The 17,994-nt window shown below is 41.5% G+C and overlaps 3 protein-coding genes across 5 annotated transcripts in view; 1 reads left to right on the plus strand and 2 right to left on the minus strand.

Moving 5' to 3' along the window:
* npepps (aminopeptidase puromycin sensitive) overlaps positions 1–17,994 on the minus strand; it is a 302,499-nt gene that overhangs the window by 53,797 nt on the left and 230,708 nt on the right. The window lies entirely within an intron of this gene.
* The window catches only part of abcc10 (ATP binding cassette subfamily C member 10), a 56,203-nt gene that overhangs the window by 15,413 nt on the left and 22,796 nt on the right, over positions 1–17,994 (minus strand). For all 3 annotated transcript variants that reach the window (XR_015502374.1, XM_087273308.1, XM_087273309.1), the window contains exons 11-16: positions 7,980–8,054; positions 7,709–7,888; positions 7,498–7,627; positions 5,341–5,533; positions 1,650–1,993; positions 480–649 (exon numbers count right to left, since the gene is read on the minus strand). Coding sequence is in view for 2 of the 3 variants with exons in the window: in XM_087273308.1 (XP_087129434.1) it covers positions 480–649; positions 1,650–1,993; positions 5,341–5,533; positions 7,498–7,627; positions 7,709–7,888; positions 7,980–8,054 (1,092 nt within the window). In the remaining variant the exon portion in view is untranslated. The remainder of the gene's footprint in view (positions 1–479; positions 650–1,649; positions 1,994–5,340; positions 5,534–7,497; positions 7,628–7,708; positions 7,889–7,979; positions 8,055–17,994) is intronic.
* Positions 9,296–11,629, plus strand: LOC147841686 (uncharacterized). Its single transcript, XM_087273451.1, has 2 exons — positions 9,296–10,330; positions 10,815–11,629. The coding sequence occupies exons 1-2, from the start codon at positions 10,222–10,224 to the stop codon at positions 11,483–11,485; spliced, it is 780 nt and encodes a 259-aa protein (XP_087129577.1). The 5' UTR covers positions 9,296–10,221; the 3' UTR covers positions 11,486–11,629.

Consider the following 17,994-nt stretch of genomic DNA (forward strand, 5'->3'; position numbering starts at 1 on the left):
GTTAATTAGCAACCCTCTACCCTTTGTTTGTTTAAATTCAACTGCTTCAGTCCAACATCTACATGATAAAAGAATAAATCTGGGTGGACAATTCAGCAAGATAACGATCAAAACACAGCCAAGGAAACCCTTAAATGCTTTCAGAGAAAGAAAATCAAGAATAGCCCAGCCAATCACCTGACCTGAATCCAATATAAACTACAAATTAAAGGATCAGATTTGATAGACGAAACCTACAGAACCATCAATATTTTTACACTCTCTTGAAGTCTCATGTGACTTCCTTTATTCTCCATATGAGGCATCTTTAAGCTGCCATAACCAAAAAATACTTTTATATAGTGTTAAATATGTTTTAGTATTTTTTTTTTTTACCAAAATCTAGTTCAAACTCCTTTAGAAATAGTATTCCCAGGAAAAAACATGACATGTTCAATACTTTTTTCCCGTTTTATGTATTTGTAAATGAAAAGGTTAACCTGGATCGATGGATTTGAGCTGATGCTGGATCACTGCGATTACACTGATGCCTGTTACTACAGTCACAGCAATCATCTGCAGCCGTATGTCCAACCACTGCATGGCAGCATTACTATTAAAGAGACAGCGCTGATTCTGTTCAAGACGCCTCTCATTCTCCTCCTCAAATCTGCTCTCAAACAGAAAAACACACAGTCCAAACTGAAATTCATTAACCTGAGGCTGCATTCAACATTCAGTGTAATCATGTTTGTTCCATTGTCATTATTTTTTTAAGAAATACTCACTTTACAAGTACCCAAGAGTTAAACATATGCGTAAAATTTTTACCCCAATGAGCTGATCTCCAGGTCTGGCGGGAGCACTTTTAGCTTAGCTTAGCATAATTAATTGAATCAAATTAGACCATTAGCATCTTGCTTAAAAATTACCAAAAAGTTTCACAAATTTTCCGTGTAAAGATCGAATCTGCTGTAGTTACAGTGTTAGAATCAGCTTAATACCTTCGCACATGTTATGAAATTGAGAAACTTTTTGAACAAGGCGCTAATGGTCTAATCCGATTCAATGGTCTATGGTAAGCTGAGCGATTTTTTTTTTTCCATTAGATCTAGAGATTGGCAGAACCATGGATTCAAAAATGGTAAAACTCATCTGTTAACTCTAGGGAAGTTGTAAAATGAGCCATTTTATTTTTTTAAGTGGAGTGTTCCTTTAAAAACAAGTTATTCCCATGTAAAATTCACAGTAAGTAAAAAGTCCAGGTCATATTTAACCACAAAGACAAATTAAAAGAAAAAAAAACACTAACAACTACTAATAACTGAATACATTTTCATGAATGAAGATATTTTTGGACTCTAGGATTAAAATCTGCATAGATTATAGACGTTTTATCACATGTAAACAAAGCACATTACTTGAATATAAAATTATTGCATTTGCTTTGTCAATATACATTTATTCTAATCAGAAATTATCAACATTTCATTTTCGTATACTAATTTTGATATTTTTGGCATCAGTAATTCATTAGTCATGAAAATAATGTCACAATGCAAACAACAAAATCATTGTATTCTTTATGCAAAGTATTCATTTTGTTCTTTAAAACAAACATGCATATTTAAATGAGTTTATCTGAGTAAAAGTACAGCACTTTTTCAAACCTGGTAGTGTGTCCACTGGCCCGCACCGTGGACAGACCGCTGAGGGTTTCTGAGAAGTGTGAATAAACTGGAGAGAGTGTGAGGCTGCACAGGCGTTTCAGCTCACGGGACGAGTAACGATAAAAACACTGAGTTTGATAATAAAGCGCCCCCAAAGGAACCAAAGGCAGCAGAACCCAAGGAAGCCCGTAACTCATGACGATGAGCATCCCAAGAAGACCAAACACGTTGGCCAGGAGGATGTTTAAGACGAAGGGGAGAGAGTCGTCCACACTGTAAATGTCTGAGGAGAAACGGTTCAGGATGCGACCCAATGGTGTTGTGTCAAAAAACGTCATAGTGGCCTAGAATAGAAAAAGCATGAAATGAGAATATTTTAAATAAATAATAATAACAATAACAACAACAATTATAATAATATATATTTTTACCAAGTAAATAATAAATAGTATATAAAGAAAAAATATGTAAATTCTTTTTAGAAATAATTTATTAAATGTATTATTAAAATATTAAACTATTAAAATAATATGTACACTACTAGTCAAAATGTTGATATTTATATATTTAACTATATAGTTCTTAAAATATTTTTTTCTGCTCACCAAGGCCATATTTAATACTCTAAAATTGTTATATATTATTACAATTATGAAATAACTGTTTGTGTATTGAAGGCAGTTCAAAATATAATTTATTCCTGAATGAATTTACTAATGATCCTTCATAAACTATTATAGTAAATTATAATATGTTAATTTGCTGTTCAATTTTGATCAATTATTAATTGGTACCCAATAATTAATAATAATTGTTATATTTAAGATGTTAAGGAACAATTCCTGCTTTATAGTTTTATTTAACCGTTAAGGATTCTTGATGAAAACAGATAATAAAAATAGCATTTATTTGAAATGAAATATTTTTACATTATAAATGTGTTTACTTTTATTCTTGAACAATTTGAGGTGTCCTTGATAAATAAAAGGAAACATATTTAATGGTACTTTAAAATGGTTTTAAATCACAGTTTCCACAAAAACATATGAAGCAGCCCAACAGTTTTTAACACTGATAATAATAATAATAATAAAAATAAATGTTTCCTAAGCTGCAGATTAGCATATTTGACTGATTTCTGAAATATCATGTGACACCGAAGGGCAACTACTTTATTAGGCACACCTTACTAGTACTTGGTTAAACCCTTTTTAGCCCTCAGAACTGCCTTAATCCTTCATGGCATAGATTCAACAAGGTACAGGAAATATTCCTAATTTTGGTTTTATAGATTTTGGTTTATATTGACATGATAGCATCACACAGTTGCTGCAGATTTGTCTGCTGCACATCCAAGATGAGAATCTCCCGTTTCACCACATCCCAAAGGTGCTCTATTGGATTGAGGATCTGGTATCTATAGAGAACATCTGAGTACAGTGAACTCTTTGTCATGTTCAAGAAACCAGTGTAAGATGATTTGTGCTTTTTGACACAGGGTGTTATCCTGCTGGAAGTAACCATCAGAAGATGGGTACTCTGTGGTCGTTAAGGGATGGACATGGTCAGCAACAATACTCAGGTAGGCTGTGGCGTTAACACGATGCTCAATAGGTACTAATGGGCCCAAAGTGTGCCAAGAAAATATTCCCCACACATTTACACCACTGCAACCAACCTGAGCTTTAATACAAGGCAGGATGGACTCATACCTTCATGTTCCTGAAGCCAAAATCTGAACCCTACCATACAAAAGTCGCAGCAGAAATCGAAACTCATCAGACCAGGCAACTTTATTCCAATTTATTGTCCGATTTTGGTGAGCCTGTGCGTATTGAAGCCTCAGTTTCTGTAGCCTTAGCTGACAGGACTGGCACCCAGTATGGTCTTCTGCTGCTGTAGCCCATCCGCCTCAAGGTTCAACATGTTGTGCGTTCAGAGATGCTCTTCTGCATATCTTGGTTGTAACGAGTGGTTGTTTGAGTTACTGTTGCCTTTCTATCAGCTTGAATCAGTCTGGCTATTCTCCTCTGACCTCTAGCTTTAACAAGACATTTGCACCCACAGAACTAGCTCTCACCGGATATTTTCTCCTTTTCAGACCATTCTCTGTAAATCCTAGAGATGGTTGTGCGTGAAAATCCCAGTAGAGCAGCAGTTTCTGAAATACTCAGACTAGCCTGTCTGGCACTAACAACCATGCCCCATTCAAAGTCAGTTAAATCACCTTTCTTCCCCATTCTGATGGTCGGTTTGAACTGCAGCAGATCTTGACCATGGCTGCGTCCGAAACCGCATACTTCCATACTATATAGTACGCTAAAATCAGTATGCGAGCCGAGTAGTATGTCCGAATTCATAGAATTCGAAAATCAGTATGAGAGAAGTACCCAGATGACTTACTACTTCCGGCGAGATTCTGGAGTGCGCATCCCATGCATGCTGCGCTATCACATGATGCCCCACGAGAGAATTCATGAATGGGAGTAAAGCAACACGACTGATACAGGTAGGTAATGTGACCATGGCAAAATAGCGGATGTAGTACGTCTGAAATCCATTCATACTTTTCACATTCATACTGTATAGAACATACTTTTCTAACGGCCGAGTAGTACATTCAAATTCCAATGCAGTACCTACTGAGTGGTAGGCGGTTTCAGATGCAGCCCATGTCTACATGGCTAAATGCATTGAGTTGCTGCAATGTGATTGGCTGATAAGATATGCGTGTTAATGAGCCGTTAGACAGGTGTACTTAAAAATGAAAATACTGCTGGGAAATAACATTTTAGTCACATAATTATGAACAAATTTAAAAGAGCCAATTAAAAAGTGCTATTTCGACCCAACTATTAATTCGGAGTGTGATGGATGTTATTCGGGTTTAGATACTTTAACCCATGTTTTGGACATGCCCAGCTCCTTCCTCATTTTGGAGCTCAGTATTTCAGTCTCTTTTAGCTATTACTTCTAAAGATATAGCACCATCACCTATTTTTGGCCTGTTTGGTGTGACGCCTAATAATTATGCATTACCCGCTTACCTTTTAAACCTTGTAGCCTTTCTTATTTTGCTTGCTAGGTGTGTAATTTTAATAAACTAGGAGAGCCCCCAGCCACCCTCGCATGTACGGAGGGTGAAAGACGTTTTGTATTTTGTAAAACTAGAGAAGATTAGATGCTCCCTTCAAAGACCTAACAGAACATGTCAAAATTTGAAATTCCATTTCTTCTCTTCAGCTGGATCTAGACTGATCACCCCAGCCCTTGACAATAATAATACATCAGTTTGTAATCTTTCATTTCTCAAAATTTAACATTGAGATGATTGTATAAATGTAGACATCTGCCTCACATTATTTGTGTAATTTGGTTTTATTTTATTATCATTTTCATTTTTTTATTTATTATTTATTATTATTATTTTTATTTATATATTTTATATTTTTCTATAAGGGAAAAAAGTTAAATAAATCATAAAAAAACTGCTATTTCCCCAATTCTACACCTTCTACTTTTAGGCTACTTATAAAGTGTATTAAAATGTTAATGAACGTAAAATTTTGTGAACCTAAAATAATTGTTCACATAAAATATCAAACTAAGTGAAATAAAATAAATAATACCAATAACATTGTAAATAAATACTAATGTTTTCTTCTATTTGAGCAATGTTATGGTTCATTACCTTAAGCACACTGGACAGCAGTCTCTTATGAACGACAGTAGCAGCGCAGATTGCTCCATAGGCAAAGAGAAATGCTCGAGCGGCGGTGAAAACTGTGTTTGCTGCTGCCAGAGATCCATACACTGTCATATAAAACTTCAGCTCTGAGCTCATATTCCCAGAAGACTCTGAACCTCGGGCTGGTGCATTAAACCTGGTAAAAGTGAAGGAGCAAAGGAAGATAATTTAGTCAAAACAACCAGTCCAATATATCTCAAATGAGCTACAATACAAGGTTATCAATCTTGTATATAAAATGTCGACTTTTAAAATCACTTTATAAAATATTAAGTACGAGTTTTACACATTTTTAAACGAGATATCTAGACAACAAGAAAACATTCTTATCTCTAATGTTCATGTCAGACACAAACAATAATTTTTGAAGGGAAAAAAAAACATAAAATTTTCAATATTTTAAAATCTATACAGTTGAAGGCAAAAGTATTTTTTTCATTTCTCAACAAGTGACTGTGTAAATAAATCAACGTTCACCAAGAACATAAATATACCCAAATTAGCCCAAACACCATAAAGGCCATACCAATAAAAATACATATTCAAACTAAAACCAATAATCAAATAAATGACAAAAAACAACAGTATCAAAAAGCACAATGTTAATCACAATATTGATTAATAAGAACCCATTTCTTAAAATTATACTTTAACTGTCAATATAATTTTTCGAGTCAGCTAGAGGAGCTAAACCAGGGGTGTCCAACCCTGTTCCAAAACATCTACCTGCCGAGTTCAGTTGCAACCCATTTAAACAGACCTGCCTGTATTTATCAAGTGCTGTTGAGGTCTTAATTAATTGATTCAGGTGTGTTTGATCAGGGTTAGAGCTAACCTGTGCAGGAAAGTAGATCTTCAGGAACAGGGTTGACACCAGAAAAAAAATAAGCCAGGAACTGCATCAAATAAGAAAAAAATAACGACTGCAACTTCTGGTTCTTGGGGACTTTAACAAACGTAATTAAATATGTAGGCTAATAGATGTCTTCAGTGGACTTTAAAGGAGCAAAGTAAAGAGTAAAAGTAATTAGAAACTAAAGAGGCCAAATGGAGGAGGCTTATTCTTTATCCTCGTGACACACCCATAACTCATTAAGAGAATAATTACAACTCTGTTAGTCCATGTGCCAGGGTGTAGACCGTATTTTTCCATCCCTAAAATAGCAAAAGTGGATTCAGACACGCCCTTAATGCTTTTGCACCATGCGCTTTAGACTTTGCGCCAAGATCGTAAAATAGAGCCCAAAGACTTTTTAAAAATTATTTATAACATTAAACTAATGTTTCCAGAAGACGTTAAGATCCCTATTGACAAATCAGCATATTGAATAAGGGTGCTTTCACACCTGTGAATCGATTCAGTTGTTCCGAAAAAGAGATTACAATTGTTACATTGTTGCTCTTTGCTCTTGGAACGGTTCGCTTTCACACTGCAAAGTCTCTAATCGGACCAAAAGAGCTAAAACAAGTCACGTGTGAGTAAACTCTCCTCACATTGGTCAGAGTGTCAGGGTTTATTTTGCAGAGTCCTGCTCAGCTGTCAGGAGAGGTGTGGGTTTTGGTGGTGTTTGACAAGGTGTGTGCGACGTGTTTGAAGAGTGAGGAGAGATGCGGTGGGGAGGGGTGAGAAGGGTTCTTGACATAGCCTGAAACTTCCCGCCCTACTCATAGTTCTCTCTTCATATAGCTGTATGCCTATTACATATCTATAAAACACAGTGATATAACCACGCTCGGATCGGATCGCTTTCTCACTGCAATCGATCCGCTACAGAGTTTGTTTCTATCGAGCCGAGACCACCTCATTCAAGCGATCTCGGGGCGATTGTTTTGGCGCGGATCCAAGAGCCAAACAACACAGGTTCCGAAACAAAAGTGTAGGTGTGAAAGCACCCTAAGACTGCAAAAAATTCAGCTTGACACAATAGCAATATTACTTTAAATGCATCTAAAATAGAACGCAACATTTCACAATACTACAGTTTTTACTGTATTATGAAAGCAGCCTCTGTAAACACACCAAACTTCAAAAACATTAAAAGATGATACCATCCCAATATTTTGAATGATATTGTGAATAATAAGAGATGTCTAACTCACACAAGTCTGCCAGGAGAAAGGAAACTCAGCATTAAGAGTGGAGTGGCTGAGACCGACACCAGCTCAGTCATATTGTCCTTCATATGAGAAATCCAATGTGAAAGCCACCAGTCTGACACATTTTTGGAGGCTGTAAAAGACAAATCAAAATACTAACCGTAGTTCAATTATCTTTTAGCAATACAGATGATATTAAAAGAGATGTTAGTACCCTGCATTAGGAAGAGGGCGAGCAAAACGGCCACAGCCATGCATCCACCAACTGCTTTCCAATAGGAGCGATAAACAGCCCAGGACAACGTGCCCATTTGCTTCTGCTCTTCTCCAAACATCTCCAGTTCTGCCTTCAGCTCCGGCTCACTTGCTTCCATTTCCTCACTGCCTGCAGAATCTGAAGGTTTGTTTGTATTAATCAAATCAAAGTTCAAGTGCACTAAAACATCAGATGGAAGTAGGTGATTTATTTGAAAATAAATTACCACCTTTCTCCTTTGCATTGCTGCTATTCTTGCTGTCTTTAGGACCTTTAACCAGAGACAGGACTTCGCTTGGCGTCCCTTAAATCACAAAAACACAAACCTAGATTTAAAGATTTACCTAAAAATGAAAATTCTGTCAGTAAGTGCTCACCTCTTCTGAACACAAATTAAAGTACAAATGTAATAAAAACTAACTATTTGTTTTTGACTAACTATGTTTTTGTCAAGATGCCGCTGTACAACAGTTATCAATTAACATTTATACCTACTCCACACTTAAACACAATCACAGTTATTAACGTCTATACATACCACAACCCTAAACCCAATCATCACCGTTATTAACATTTACACCTACCCCAACCCTAGACCCAACCATCATCGTTAATGCTAATGGTTACTGGTTAAAATAGACAGGGCAAGAGACCTGCTGCCCTGAGTTTGCATTCAGACCCGGGGATTGAGGAAAAAGTCCTCAATTATAGTGTTTATATAAACTCGATTATCTTTATAATGTACATAGCACAGCATATTTTATAATACGTACATAGCACAGCTTGCAAAACTGTGTTTTTATTGTCGACAACACGAACGTTGTCAATATAACTCATTGGAAATCCAAAATGCTTACACACCGGCGACTTCATTGAAAGAGGAGAGGGTTTAAGTTCTGTCGACGGGTCTCCTGCGTCTGCAGTTTAACAAGCACTTCAACAAGCCTGTTTTTTTCCCGCTTGGCAAGCCAAGCTGACGTGACATGGGGGTGTGGCAGCATCGACGATTCTATTTTTTGATTCGATAATCGAAATTGAGCATAAATTTCGATCGATTTCGAAATCGTGACACCCCTAACGCCCATTATAATGCATCTTTTGAAAAATTCTGAGGTGACCTGAACCAAAAGTCGGGTGTTATGGCCCTTTAACATCTGCACATACCCCAACCCTAAACCCAACCATCACAGTAATTAACATCTGCACCTACCTCAACCCTAAACCCAACCATCACAGTTATTAACATCTGCACTTACCCCAACCATCACAGTTATTAACATCTGCACCTACCTCAACCCTAAACCCAACCATCACAGTTATTAACATCTGCACCTACCCCAACCCTAAACCCAACCATCACAGTTATTAACTGTCACATAACCAGCAATCTGTTCCTGAAAGATCGCTGGCATACTACACATGTCATTCATGAACTACATATCCCAGCATGCCTTTGCACAAACCAGTCACCATTAATCACACACAGCTGAAAATCGTCATCATCAATTGTTTGGACTATTTATACACATTGCACACACCAGTCTAGGCGGAATCTTTGTTTTTCAGTACCTGTATGGTTTCAGTGAGTGTCGTCCTGTTTAGTTTTTCTAGTTATGTTTTGATGATTGTTTTGTAACTTTTTGTACTTTGATCATTGCTTTGTTTTTGCATTTTTGATACCCTTCATGATACCTGAGTTTTTGTTTTTTGACCTCATTTGTTTTTGCCTGCACAAATAATCTTTTTCATTAAAATTGCATTTGGATTCAACCTCTTGTCTTCGCTCCCTTGACATCCGGTGACAGAAAGATTCCGCCACTATGGATCCAGCAGAGGGAAAGATTACTCGCCTGCAACAAGGTAACCGCTCCATCGAACAGCATGTGGAGGAATTTTTGAAGTTGGCTCAGAAAAGTAATATGGACGATTTATGTCTGATGATTTTTTTTCGTGGAGGATTATCGGAGCCCCTTCGCTCTATAATGCCAATGCACACCCCAGATTTGACTCTCTTTCATTACATCGAATTGGCTCTGTCTTTGTCAGATTCTTCCTCCACCATTATTTTTAAAGTGGAGGAGAATCCTGGTGATATTTGTAGAAGGATTAAAGCATCACTCGCACTCAATTCTTCCAGTCCACAGTCAGAACAGCTTGTTTCCCCATCACGTTCTGAACTACCTGATTTCCCGTCACAGCCAGTGCTGCCAGAACCACCACCTGAGCCTCATGATAAGCCGGAGACACTTCCTGAGTCCCATAAGAGGCTTGAGCCGCCTCAGGAGTTTTACGAAGGACTACCAGAGCAGTGTTACTTCCCAGTGCTGCTAGAGCCGTGCGACAGTCCAGAGCTGCCAGAGCTGCAAAAGTTGTTGACGCCGCCACTGCCAGAGTCGACGTCGCCGCCAGCACTGCCACTGTCAGAGCTGCCATAGCCACTGTTGCCTGAGTCTCACGAAGAGTCCCAGCCCATGAACAACCCCCAAGGGTTAACCCGCACCCAAAGACGGAGGCTGAAGAGAAAGGCTTCTTCAGCGAGGGATTTCTCCAGCCCCAGAGCGCCCTCCAGTGTCGGCTCCAGCCCCAGAGCGCCCTCCAGTGTCGGCTCCAGCCCCAGAGCGCCCTCCAGTGTCGGCTCCAGCCCCAGAGCGCCCTCCAGTGTCGGCTCCAGCCCCAGAGGGCCCTCCAGTGTCGGCTCCAGCCCCAGAGCGCCCTCCAGTGTCGGCTCCAGCCCCAGAGCGCCCTCCAGTGTCGGCTCCAGCCCCAGAGCGCCCTCCAGTGTCGGCTCCAGCCCCAGAGCCCCACTCAGTGTCGGTCCCAGCCCGGCTCCTTGCCCTGCCGGCACCACCCAGACGTCTTTCCCTGCCGGCACCAGCCCGGCTCCTTCCCCTGCCGGCACCACCCAAACGTCTTTCCCTGCCGGCACCAGCCGGGCTCCTTGCCCTGCCGGCACCACCCAGACGTCCTGCCCTGCCGGCCCCTGCCCGGCTCCTCGCCCTGCCGGCACCTCCCAGATGTCCTGCCCTGCCGGCACCAGCCCGGCTCCTCGCCCTGCCGGCACCAGCCCGGCTCCTCGCCCTGCCGGCACCTCCCAGACGTCCTGCCCTGCCGGCACCAGCCCAGCTCCTCGCCCTGCCGGCACCAGCCCGACTCCTCGCCTTTCCGGCATCACCCAGATGTCTCGCCTTTCCGGCATCACCCAGACATCTCGCCCTGCCGGCACCACCCAGACATCTCACCCTGCCGGTCCTTGCCTGGCTCTCCACCCTGCCGGCTCCCCACAAGCCTCCAGCCCTACCGGCTCCCAGCAGTGTTCCAGACTCTCCGCAGCTCCACTCCCCAGGCCCTCCGCAGCTCCACTCCCCAGGCCCTCCGCAGCTCCACTCCCCAGGCCCTCCGCAGCTCCACTCCCCAGGCCCTCCGCAGCTCCACTCCCCAGGCCCTCCGCAGCTCCACTCCCCAGACCCTCCGCAGCTCCACTCCCCAGGCCCTCCGCGGCTCCACGCTCCTGGCCCTCCGCGGCTCCACGCTCCTGGCCCTCCGCAGCTCCACGCTCCAGGCCCTCTGCAGCTCCACGCTCCAGGCCCTCCGCAGCTCCACGCTCCAGGCCCTCCGCTGCTCCACGCTCCAGGTTGGGCCAGCTTCTGGTTTCTGGCCCTCCGTCCCTCCCCCTGTTCCGCCTCTGCTCCACCTCCCTCCGGGATTTTTCTAAGAGCGTCTGGTATCCGCTCTTGAAGAGGGGGTACTGTCACATAACCAGCAATCTGTTCCTGAAAGATCGCTGGCATACTACACGTCATTCATGAACTACATATCCCAGCATGCCTTTGCACAAACCAGTCACCATTAATCACACACAGCTGAAAATCGTCATCATCAATTGTTTGGACTATTTATACACATTGCACACACCAGTCTAGGCGGAATCTTTGTTTTTCAGTACCTGTATGGTTTCAGTGAGTGTCGTCCTGTTTAGTTTTTCTAGTTATGTTTTGATGATTGTTTTGTAACTTTTTGTACTTTGATCATTGCTTTGTTTTTGCATTTTTGATACCCTTCATGATACCTGAGTTTTTGTTTTTTGACCTCATTTGTTTTTGCCTGCACGAATAATCTTTTTCATTAAAATTGCATTTGGATCCAACCTCTTGTCTTCGCTCCCTTGACATCCGGTGACAATTAACATCTGCACTTACCCCAACCCTAAACCCAACCATCACAGTTATTAACATCTGCACTTACCCCAACCATCACAGTTATTAACATCTGCACCTACCTCAACCCTAAACCCAACCATCACAGTTATTAACATCTGCACCTACCCCAACCCTAAACCCAACCATCACAGTAATTAACATCTGCACCTACCCCAACCCTAAACCCAACCATCACAGTTATTAACATCTGCACCTACCTCAACCCTAAACCCAACCATCACAGTTATTAACATCTGCACTTACCCCAACCATCACAGTAATTAACATCTGCACCTACCCCAACCCAAAACCCAACCATCACAGTAATTAACATCTGCACCTACCTCAACCCTAAACCCAACCATCACAGTAATTAACATCTGCACCTACCTCAACCCTAAACCCAACCATCATAGTTATTAACATCTGCACCTACCCCAACCATAAACCCAACCATCACAGTAATTAACATCTGCACCTACCCCAACCCTAAACCCAACCATCACAGTTATTAACATCTGCACCTACCTCAACCCTAAACCCAACCATCACAGTTATTAACATCTGCACTTACCCCAACCCTAAACCCAACCATCACAGTTATTAACATCTGCACCTACCTCAACCCTAAACCCAACCATCACAGTTATTAACATCTGCACCTACCTCAACCCTAAACCCAACCATCACAGTTATTAACATCTGCACTTACCCCAACCCTAAACCCAACCATCACAGTTATTAACATCTGCACTTACCCCAACCATCACAGTTATTAACATCTGCACCTACCTCAACCCTAAACCCAACCATCACAGTTATTAACATCTGCACCTACCCCAACCCTAAACCCAACCATCACAGTTATTAACATCTGCACCTACCTCGACCCTAAACCCAACCATCACAGTTATTAACATCTGCACTTACCCCAACCATCACAGTTATTAACATCTGCACTTACCCCAACCATCACAGTTATTAACATCTGCACCTACCTCAACCCTAAACCCAACCATCACAGTTATTAACATCTGCACCTACCTCAACCCTAAACCCAACCATCACAGTTATTAACATCTGCACCTACCTCAACCCTAAACCCAACCATCACAGTTATTAACATCTGCACTTACCCCAACCCTAAACCCAACCATCACAGTTATTAACATCTGCACTTACCCCAACCATCACAGTTATTAACATCTGCACCTACCTCAACCCTAAACCCAACCATCACAGTTATTAACATCTGCACCTACCCCAACCCTAAACCCAACCATCACAGTTATTAACATCTGCACCTACCTCAACCCTAAACCCAACCATCACAGTTATTAACATCTGCACTTACCCCAACCATCACAGTTATTAACATCTGCACTTACCCCAACCATCACAGTTATTAACATCTGCACCTACCTCAACCCTAAACCCAACCATCACAGTTATTAACATCTGCACCTACCCCAACCCTAAACCCAACCATCACAGTAATTAACATCTGCACCTACCCCAACCCTAAACCCAACCATCACAGTTATTAACATCTGCACCTACCCCAACCCTAAACCCAACCATCACAGTTATTAACATCTGCACCTACCTCAACCCTAAACCCAACCATCACAGTTATTAACATCTGCACCTACCCCAACCCTAAACCCAACCATCACAGTTATTAACATCTGCACCTACCTCAACCCTAAACCCAACCATCACAGTTATTAACATCTGCACCTACCTCAACCTAAAACCCAACAATCACTGTTATTAACATCTGCACTTACCCCAACCCTAAACCCAACCATCACAGTTATTAACATCTGCACTTACCCCAACCATCACAGTTATTAACATCTGCACCTACCTCAACCCTAAACCCAACCATCACAGTTATTAACATCTGCACCTACCTCAACCCTAAACCCAACCATCACAGTTATTAACATCTGCACCTACCCCAACCCTAAACCCAACCATCACAGTTATTAACATCTGCACCTACCCCAACCCTAAACCCAACCATCACAGTTATTAACATCTGCACTTACCCCAATCATCACAGTTATTAACATCTGCACTTACCCCAACCCTAAACCCAACCATCACAGTTATTAACATCTGCACTTACCCCAACCATCACAGTTATTAACATCTGCACCTACCTCAACCCTAAACCCAACCATCACAGTTATTAACATCTGCACCTACCTCAACCCTAAACCCAACCATCACAGTTATTAACATCTGCACCTACCCCAACCCTAAACCCAACCATCACAGTTATTAACATCTGCACTTACCCCAATCATCACAGTTATTAACATCTGCACTTACCCCAACCATCTCAGTTATTAACATCTGCACTTACCCCAACCATCACAGTTATTAACATCTGCACCTACCTCAACCCTAAACCCAACCATCACAGTTATTAACATCTGCACCTACCCCAACCCTAAACCCAACCATCACAGTTATTAACATCTGCACCTACCTCAACCCTAAACCCAACCATCACAGTTATTAACATCTGCACCTACCTCAACCTAAAACCCAACCATCACAGTTATTAACATCTGCACTTACCCAACCCTAAACCCAACCATCACAGTTATTAACATCTGCACTTACCCCAACCATCACAGTTATTAACATCTGCACCTACCTCAACCCTAAACCCAACCATCACAGTTATTAACATCTGCACCTACCCCAACCCTAAACCCAACCATCACAGTTATTAACATCTGCACCTACCTCAACCCTAAACCCAACCATCACAGTTATTAACATCTGCACCTACCTCAACCCTAAACCCAACCATCACAGTTATTAACATCTGCACCTACCTCAACCCTAAACCCAACCATCACAGTTATTAACATCTGCACTTACCCCAACCATCACAGTTATTAACATCTGCACTTACCCCAACCATCACAGTTATTAACATCTGCACCTACCTCAACCCTAAACCCAACCATCACAGTTATTAACATCTGCACCTACCTCAACCCTAAACCCAACCATCACAGTTATTAACATCTGCACCTACCTCAACCCTAAACCCAACCATCACAGTTATTAACATCTGCACTTACCCCAATCATCACAGTTATTAACATCTGCACTTACCCCAACCATCACAGTTATTAACATCTGCACTTACCCCAACCATCACAGTTATTAACATCTGCACCTACCTCAACCCTAAACCCAACCATCACAGTTATTAACATCTGCACCTACCTCAACCTAAAACCCAACCATCACAGTTATTAACATCTGCACTTACCCCAACCCTAAACCCAACCATCACAGTTATTAACATCTGCACTTACCCCAACCATCACAGTTATTAACATCTGCACCTACCTCAACCCTAAACCCAACCATCACAGTTATTAACATCTGCACCTACCTCAACCCTAAACCCAACCATCACAGTTATTAACATCTGCACCTACCCCAACCCTAAACCCAACCATCACAGTTATTAACATCTGCACTTACCCCAACCATCACAGTTATTAACATCTGCACTTACCCCAACCATCACAGTTATTAACATCTGCACCTACCTCAACCCTAAACCCAACCATCACAGTTATTAACATCTGCACTTACCCCAACCATCACAGTTATTAACATCTGCACTTACCCCAACCATCACAGTTATTAACATCTGCACCTACCTCAACCCTAAACCCAACCATCACAGTTATTAACATCTGCACCTACCTCAACCCTAAACCCAACCATCACAGTTATTAACATCTGCACCTACCCCAACCCTAAACCCAACCATCACAGTAATTAACATCTGCACCTACCCCAACCCTAAACCCAACCATCACAGTTATTAACATCTGCACCTACCCCAACCCTAAACCCAACCATCACAGTTATTAACATCTGCACCTACCCCAACCCTAAACCCAACCATCACAGTTATTAACATCTGCACCTACCCCAACCCTAAACCCAACCATCACAGTTATTAACATCTGCACCTACCCCAACCCTAAACCCAACCATCACAGTTATTAACATCTGCACCTACCCCAACCCTAAACCCAACCATCACAGTTATTAACATCTGCACCTACCTCAACCCTAAACCCAACCATCACAGTTATTAACATCTGCACTTACCTCAACCCTAAACCCAACCATCACAGTTATTAACATCTGCACTTACCCCAACCATCACAGTTATTAACATCTGCACCTACCTCAACCCTAAACCCAACCATCACAGTTATTAACATCTGCACCTACCTCAACCCTAAACCCAACCATCACAGTTATTAACATCTGCACCTACCTCAACCTAAAACCCAACCATCACAGTTATTAACATCTGCACTTACCCCAACCCTAAACCCAACCATCACAGTTATTAACATCTGCACCTACCTCAACCCTAAACCCAACCATCACAGTTATTAACATCTGCACCTACCCCAACCCTAAACCCAACCATCACAGTTATTAACATCTGCACCTACCTCAACCCTAAACCCAACCATCACAGTTATTAACATCTGCACCTACCCCAACCCTAAACCCAACCATCACAGTTATTAACATCTGCACTTACCCCAACCATCACAGTTATTAACATCTGCACCTACCTCAACCCTAAACCCAACCATCACAGTTATTAACATCTGCACCTACCTCAACCCTAAACCCAACCATCACAGTTATTAACATCTGCACCTACCCCAACCCTAAACCCAACCATCACAGTTATTAACATCTGCACCTACCTCAACCCTAAACCCAACCATCACAGTTATTAACATCTGCACTTACCCCAACCATCACAGTTATTAACATCTGCACTTACCCCAACCATCACAGTTATTAACATCTGCACCTACCTCAACCCTAAACCCAACCATCACAGTTATTAACATCTGCACCTACCCCAACCCTAAACCCAACCATCACAGTTATTAACATCTGCACTTACCCCAATCATCACAGTTATTAACATCTGCACTTACCCCAACCATCACAGTTATTAACATCTGCACTTACCCCAACCATCACAGTTATTAACATCTGCACCTACCTCAACCCTAAACCCAACCATCACAGTTATTAACATCTGCACCTACCTCAACCCTAAACCCAACCATCACAGTTATTAACATCTGCACCTACCTCAACCTAAAACCCAACCATCACAGTTATTAACATCTGCACTTACCCCAACCCTAAACCCAACCATCACAGTTATTAACATCTGCACTTACCCCAACCATCACAGTTATTAACATCTGCACTTACCCCAACCATCACAGTTATTAACATCTGCACCTACCTCAACCCTAAACCCAACCATCACAGTTATTAACATCTGCACCTACCTCAACCCTAAACCCAACCATCACAGTTATTAACATCTGCACCTACCTCAACCCTAAACCCAACCATCACAGTTATTAACATCTGCACCTACCTCAACCCTAAACCCAACCATCACAGTTATTAACATCTGCACCTACCTCAACCCTAAACCCAACCATCACAGTTATTAACATCTGCACCTACCCCAATCATCACAGTTATTAACATCTGCACTTACCCCAACCATCACAGTTATTAACATCTGCACTTACCCCAACCATCACAGTTATTAACATCTGCACCTACCTCAACCCTAAACCCAACCATCACAGTTATTTACATCTGCACCTAAAAATTGCTTTTTGATGGGGAAGAAAATAAATTATTTTTATTGCCTTTTTATGCATTTTTCTTTGTTGGGGCTTCCTTCTTTCCGCTGGACGCAGAAGACTTGAGGGTGAGCAAATTATGGGGTCATTTTAATTTCTGAGTGAACTATACCTTTAATTTACCACAAGCAAAATATTAAAAAGGTGTGCACAAATTTGGATTTGTGCAAAATAAGAGGAGTGTAAAGGTTTGTCAGACTCTGGAGCATTTCCCACACAATTATTTAATTAGGCTTGATCTTTTTAATAAACATTGTTTATAGTGGATGCGACTTTAATTTTAGTTTGTTTT

This window comes from Danio rerio, chromosome 11 (genome assembly GCF_052040795.2).
Source record: "Danio rerio strain M-AB ecotype USA chromosome 11, GRCz13ab, whole genome shotgun sequence".
Classification (NCBI taxonomy): Eukaryota; Metazoa; Chordata; class Actinopteri; order Cypriniformes; family Danionidae; genus Danio; species Danio rerio.

Excerpts from the sequence above, each read along its gene's own strand:
- LOC147841686 (XM_087273451.1), top strand. The coding sequence starts at position 10,222 with ATGAACAACCCCCAAGGGTTAACCCGCACCCAAAGACGGAGGCTGAAG. Across the intron at positions 10,331-10,814 it reads GCCCTCCAGTGTCGGCTCCA|CCCGGCTCCTCGCCCTGCCG; the intron begins GCCCCAGAGCGC and ends TGCCGGCACCAG.